Source organism: Formica exsecta, unplaced genomic scaffold (genome assembly GCF_003651465.1).
Source record: "Formica exsecta isolate Colony F162 unplaced genomic scaffold, ASM365146v1 scaffold137, whole genome shotgun sequence".
NCBI classification, from domain to species: Eukaryota; Metazoa; Arthropoda; class Insecta; order Hymenoptera; family Formicidae; genus Formica; species Formica exsecta.
Window position 1 is genome coordinate 502,407 of NW_021848702.1, and position 7,030 is coordinate 509,436.

At 35.1% G+C, this 7,030-nt stretch overlaps 1 protein-coding gene across 1 annotated transcript in view; it reads left to right on the top strand.

Moving 5' to 3' along the window:
• The first annotated feature begins 1,762 nt into the window (after nucleotides 1-1,762).
• Nucleotides 1,763-7,030, top strand: part of LOC115245920 — a 16,015-nt gene continuing 10,747 nt past the window's right edge. Inside the window, exons 1-5 of the mRNA XM_029824414.1 lie at nucleotides 1,763-2,385; nucleotides 2,848-3,149; nucleotides 3,222-3,369; nucleotides 3,450-3,684; nucleotides 4,466-4,619. Coding sequence (XP_029680274.1) covers nucleotides 2,107-2,385; nucleotides 2,848-3,149; nucleotides 3,222-3,369; nucleotides 3,450-3,684; nucleotides 4,466-4,619 — 1,118 coding nt within the window. The 5' untranslated portion in view covers nucleotides 1,763-2,106. The remainder of the gene's footprint in view (nucleotides 2,386-2,847; nucleotides 3,150-3,221; nucleotides 3,370-3,449; nucleotides 3,685-4,465; nucleotides 4,620-7,030) is intronic.

Genomic DNA, 7,030 nt, shown 5'->3' on the forward strand with positions numbered 1-7,030 from the left:
ACGATGATTTGCCGTAGAGAGATAATTTTTCCTTTTGCATCGCTACGCTCTATGTATATATATATATATATATATATCTTTTTTTATATTTTTGAATATCTTGCAGTCATAAAATACAGCGATAATAATGATATAAGATTATCATTAAGTTGTTTGCGCTTTCTATTGTAATCAGTTACGTCGTTATTTAGCACATAATTACAATGACAATTTACTGTATGATAGATATGAGCTATATCTCATTATGTATTAAAAAGCCGTATTTATCTATAAACATGTCAGTATTGTAATTGTTTCTATATTGTTCCATAATTATATTTTTAATCGGGAGAAAATTTATGCTATCGCATAATATATTGTATCTATATCTTCAATATCATAATAAATCTTGTAATGTTCTTTTCGTCATACGTGTGTAACATATATATATATATGTATGTGTATGTACCTTTAGCTCCATTTTCGATTATTTGATTATTAAATGAGAATTTAGCGATAATAAATGTTGACCTAATGTTTTCATGTGCGCAACATTGCGATATTTATATATATTCTGTTAAACATATTATTATAATAAACAAAAATAAATGCAAATATATATTGACGTTTAATGTAAAGAAGAAATTTAGCTTTCCATCTGCTTTGATTTGAAATAAATAATTGTTAGTAAAAATTGGAGAGAGTTTAAATTCAGAGAGATTAATCTTCAATTTATGTTGATACAATTTAAACGTGTTTGATTACAGTTCTTTAAACAAGCATATTTAAACATGAATAATTTTTAATCTCGATGAGAGAAAGGGAGATAACGTAAATTAATCGTATGCTGCAAATCTGAATATATAATCGATCCGTTAATTTCTAATGAGACAGTTAACATAGTAAATAGCTATATAATAAATACTTCGATTCCAACGAGCCATGAGACTCATGATGACTTCACTGCGATAAATAACGCAAATCAACGCTATACTATCATGAATCAGGCACGCCCCCATTTTGCTTTGATTATCCGTCATAGTTGTAGAAAAATTCTTTTGGATCTTTTTTTTTAGATGAAGTTGTCTGATTTTATTAATCCCCCTTTCCCACTTCTATATAATTAATAATTAAAATGTTTATCATGTGCAAAATGGAAATTGAAAAGGAAAGAAAGAAGAACATTTCCTTTAATGTATGGTCTAAAAGTTTAGTGTAGTACTTTTTATGTAGTACTTTTATGTCTCTTTTAAAATAAAATTATATTACGTGTTATATTATATATATGTATATATATATATATATATATATATGTATGTGTATGTACCTTTAGCTCCATTTTCGATTATTTGATTATTAAATGAGAATTTAGCGATAATAAATGTTGACCTAATGTTTTCATGTGCGCAACATTGCGATATTTATATATATTCTGTTAAACATATTATTATAATAAACAAAAATAAATGCAAATATATATTGACGTTTAATGTAAAGAAGAAATTTAGCTTTCCATCTGCTTTGATTTGAAATAAATAATTGTTAGTAAAAATTGGAGAGAGTTTAAATTCAGAGAGATTAATCTTCAATTTATGTTGATACAATTTAAACGTGTTTGATTACAGTTCTTTAAACAAGCATATTTAAACATGAATAATTTTTAATCTCGATGAGAGAAAGGGAGATAACGTAAATTAATCGTATGCTGCAAATCTGAATATATAATCGATCCGTTAATTTCTAATGAGACAGTTAACATAGTAAATAGCTATATAATAAATACTTCGATTCCAACGAGCCATGAGACTCATGATGACTTCACTGCGATAAATAACGCAAATCAACGCTATACTATCATGAATCAGGCACGCCCCCATTTTGCTTTGATTATCCGTCATAGTTTTCAGTCGTCGGAGTTTCCAAGCTGCGCTTAGTTTCTTTTTCTCTCGCACTATTTTCGGAATTTGAAGGACTATCGTAAATGATTGATAAAATATGCGTATAAAATCTCTTTACCGTTCCATACATTTTCGCGTGATTGAGAATTAATCGAGAAGTAGACATATCTGTTACACATATTGACGCATCTATTTAATCGACTAAAAGTTATCACAAAATCGTAATAATATGCTTGAGTTTTCCGCGCCATATCGCAAAATTGTTCTGTGCATTATCCTGATATCGAAATATTCCGCTGCTTTTGAGAAGCACTGGCTTCCGGATTTGGAATGGCAAACCGCAAACAACTGGGTGGACGGTCGCATTCCAGAAATCGACAGCCGAGTAATTTTCCCTCAACAGACCCGACATGCTGTGGGTATCGCCAGCGCCGACAATTTAAGGCTATCCGGAATCGATTTGTCCAGTCAAGGATTTTTGGTCTTGCCTAGAAACGGTAAATTGCAGGTGAGGGCAATTTATAAATTTACTGAAGAAAGAAAATATAGATAAATGATTATATTAGAATTGAAAAAATTGAATGAGAATGACAAAAAAATAAAAAAATGTATAGAACGAAATGATGCGTTTGATCGCCCTTTTTCCCTATTTAATGCTTTGCAGATGAAAGGTATTATTCATTTACAGAATATCGTAGTAGCCGCTTCTCGCTGACACGTTTACGATAATTGCGATATTAATGTTTTAATATTGGCGCATCATTTGCTCGCTGCTTAATTGGAAAATCGTTTATTAGAATATTTATCAGTTATAAAGATCGTAAAATATAATGATAAAAATATAAAATATTAAAATTCGCGCAATTCGAATGCAATTATAAATCTTATTTAATATTTATATAATTATGTTTTTTACATTTCTATAAAATAATATACGTACGCTCTTTCTCTCTTGGGTGTATTGCACAAGTTGAGCAATTCGAGGGCGGACGCAAAGGTCAGTAAATGGTCGAAGGAGGGTAATTTCTTCTGGGCGGATCCCGTAAATTGGAACGGTAGTTCGATAGCGGCGCCGCATCTTGAGCGCGTTCCCTGTCGCCAGGACAACGTTGTCCTGCCGAGCGTGAATCGCACTCTGAGCATCCTTTTACCTGTAAGAGAGGTACAGGTGAGCTCGATTCGACTATCGAACGAGAAGCAGCCGTTTTTAGAGGAGGAATGGATAGAATTCCAAGATCGTAGAGAGTTCTCCAGAGGTAGATTTACTGTCAAGTGAGTCGCTTTTCCTAATTTCTAATTTCAATTAAATCGCAAGTGTAATTCACGCAAAATTATTTTTTCCAGATATACCGAGCTGAATCTGTTATATCTGGCTATGCGGGATTGTCCGCGATGTTTCTGTCAGAGAAACTCTCTGAACGATTATCTCGAAGAGATCTGCGCCATTCAGAGACCAAGATGCGGATTCACGGACTGCGAATATCCTCTTACAGTTAGAGATACTTCTAGTTGGAATAAAGAACGCGGTGATTAATTAATTTATCACACATTTTCTCAAGCATGACGTTTCAGGTGGAAGGTCACTGTTGTCCTTATTGCGGCGGACGCGTTTCCACATCGGAACAAATTTCCTTAGTGATGGTACAAACCGCAGCAGACGAAGCTTTAGAGGGATACACGGAGAAGATTGCGTGGCATACCAGACGCAGTTGGAATGGAGGCGTTGAAGTTCTTGTAAAGGAGAAAGGAGATTATTCCGGAATCGTGATAAAGGAAGCAGTGGAAAACCTGAGGGAGATGTTGCAAAGTTAGTATATACTTCTGCGATTTAATTTATTAGAAAAGTTTTGAGAGAGAGAGGGGGAGAGAGAGAAAGAGAGAGAGAGAGAGAGAGAGAGAGAAGCTCAAAACACAACTGATTTGTTTATATCTCAAACGAAAATAACGCGATTAAAGTTTTCGTTATTTGATAATTCAGAAATTTTTGTCGCGGAAGTATATGTGTGTGTAATCTGTTTCAATTTTATAATCAAAACAAAAATATACATGTAGAGCTGTAAACAAAAAATATTCCTTTATTTATCCTGTTATTATTGTTTTTAATACTGATATTGAAGTACCATTGAACGGCATTTGACATTTATGGCGGTGACGATTTTTAATTTAGTTTTATAATTGAAATGCGTAAACAATTGAGATCGAGCAATATCCCGCTTTTTTATTTATATTAATTAAAATATAATTTATTTTTTGTAACAATTTGATTATATTTTTCTTGCTACAATTTCGATAAACCAAAACATTTATTTTAATTCAATCTCAACCGCAATTTAAAAACATTTTTAAATTAGTTGTAGATAAATCTTTTACTTCTCTCAATCCTTTCATTTAATGTTATTTAATTGTATATTAATTGTGCTATACTAGATCTCATCAAAGCTGCATTTTTCTAATAATAAAGAAAGTATGATTAGGTTATCAAAAAGATAATTATTCATATTTTAATCGAACAGCAAGGACAATAAGTAGTAATAAACAAGATTTTTGTTTTCCGAAATCACTCAGTTTCCCTTATACATTTTTTTTAGCGACGGGGATCCACGTGACGAATGCGGAGACAGCGGGAGCAGCTATGAAAGATTCTCGATTAGCTGTTACACTCGGACCCCTTCTTGGGACGCCTCTCGTTTTAATCGCCCTTCTTTTGCTGGCCTTTCTGTACTTCGGTTATTCCCTGGAACAGTAAGTGTGTTTTCGCGTAATCTTTATTTTTGCGGCGTCTTCGTTAATGAGTCATCGCAGAAGTACTCTGCTGAATTAAAAGCTGTCGCTCTCGCATTTCGCTTTATAAATTCAATATGTTTTACGCGTTATATATGAATAGCACCTGCTGCGACACGACTGGCCTCGAACGCTCGAGAAATCGTGTCAGCATTTGGCGTTTCGCATTGTATTCAAGATTTGCATACTTGGTCGAATGAAACGCTATACAACCGAGCTCAGCATTCAGTCTGTTCAATATGCGAGCAAAGCGTGTTAACCGCAAACTTTAGCAAAATTAAATCTGCCTTGAGAGAAATGAAACCTTTATTATTTTTTCTTTTTAAGTAAAATATTTTTGTGCGATAGGAAGGGAGGATTGAGGAACGTGCCGAGCTCTAGCTCATTTATATGCCGGTTACATCAATATTGTCATTAAAATCAGCGGAATTGAAAAAGAAAACTCCCAGCAAACACAGAATATAACTGCTATATAACATGGGAATAACATGTAATGTAACGGTTGTTATACCTAATTTATATTGGGATTATATAACTATCTCTTATTTAAGCAATATAACACCAGAATATAACTGCTATGTAACATGGGAGTAACATGTAATGTAACAGTTGTTATACCTAATTTATATTGGGATTATATAACTATCTCTTATTTAAGCAATATAACACCAGAATATAACTGCTATGTAACATAAAAGTAATATGTAATGTAACAGCCCAAGTAACAGAGTAACGTCAAAAGACGACATAATGACGTCTATTTTTGGTCTATAATGTCGGCGACTAATAATTGACGTTTAAAAGACCTCATTTCTTAGACTAGCCAAAGACGTAATTTTGAAAACGTCCTATGACCGTCCAAATAAAGTCCTTTTGTAACTTATATTGATTATAGTTCATTTGCTTACCGCTATACGGCGCGCTATTCACTATCTATACCCGTATTCAAATTCTTGTCATGAGCGTATATAAAGCCTGCAAAATGCGGCTAATAACATTGTAATTATTTTTATCAGTTCAATTTCTGATATTACTTGTTACATTCCGTTTTATTATGGCAATGTTACAGTTATGTATCTGTGTTTGCTGGGCTTTTTCCAGACTCTTTTCACGATCACCTGCTGCATTCGTGCGTAGCCTACTTTCATGCAAATACTACTCGTCATCACTCGGGGATAATAATAATCGCACTAAAGGAAACGTGGTAAGAAAATAAAGAAGGAAAATAAAGTTTCTCGCGGATATAGAGTATCGAGTACGCAGCTGTGCGCGCGGGCAATTGGTACAGCGGCGGACAATTCCCGATGAGTTTCGATTCTCAGCCGCCTCTCTCGGATCGGACGGATCTTCTATTAACGGTTTCGCACGTTCGTAAAGAGAGTGGAAAAAGTAATTACGTGGATTACCAGTACGATATACGTGCATACACATGCGGCGTGTGTGTTTGCGTCCTTGCTCTATATCTGTTCTCATTTCCGGCTATAACGAAAAGCGTTCAGATAGCGCGATATTGGCTTCCTTCGAGAGCTGAACGCAAAAGAACAAAGAAAAGAAAGTTTTCTCTCGCGACATATCGTTACTCCGTTATCTTTTATGCAGTTTAAATAAACGTAAATCATTCGAAGACAATGTCGCGCGCGATGTAATAAACTTATTACCGCATTCTTAACGTAAATCTCAAAAGATGCGAAGGTAACTATTCAGATTGAATGGCTCTCAAATTGGATAAAATGTTCGCTCGCGTGACGTAGATAACAGGAGCAATACGATGTAAGAACGAGTCGTAGGAGTATAAGACGTACAAGCAGTATAAGACTTTAAACGAGAAGACGACGGCCAAGACAACGAGATTGCCTGCAAAACTCTATCAGGTCGGTCGTAAATTCACAGCTGACAAAATTCCGCCCCCGAGAGTCACGGCTATTAAATTCGCGGGGAAATGGAAAACGTCGAACTCGCCGGGATTCTCATTTCCCAGACATTCATCCGATACGATGAGAGGGCGAGAATAAAACAGAGAGAATAGGAGAGAAGAAGTGAGAGGGATGCAACGGGGATGCGAGACTAACGGAGGGAGGAGAGGGAGAGAGTCGGAACGGCTGCAAATCGTACGGCGCGAGAGTATTTTAATTCGTAAAGTAGCGATAGGAATAAGGGCAGTTTAGCAACTCACTCCCGCGTTCCTCCATTTACGGGTTTAACGTTTTTCGACGCTAATTCCTTCATCCGCGCATTCCACGGCTGCAAGCGCGAGAGTATTTTAATTCGTAAAGTAGCGATAGGAATAAGGGCAGTTTAGCAACTCACTCCCGCGTTCCTCCATTTACCCATTTACGGTTTTTCGACGCTAATTCCTTCATCCGCGCATTCCT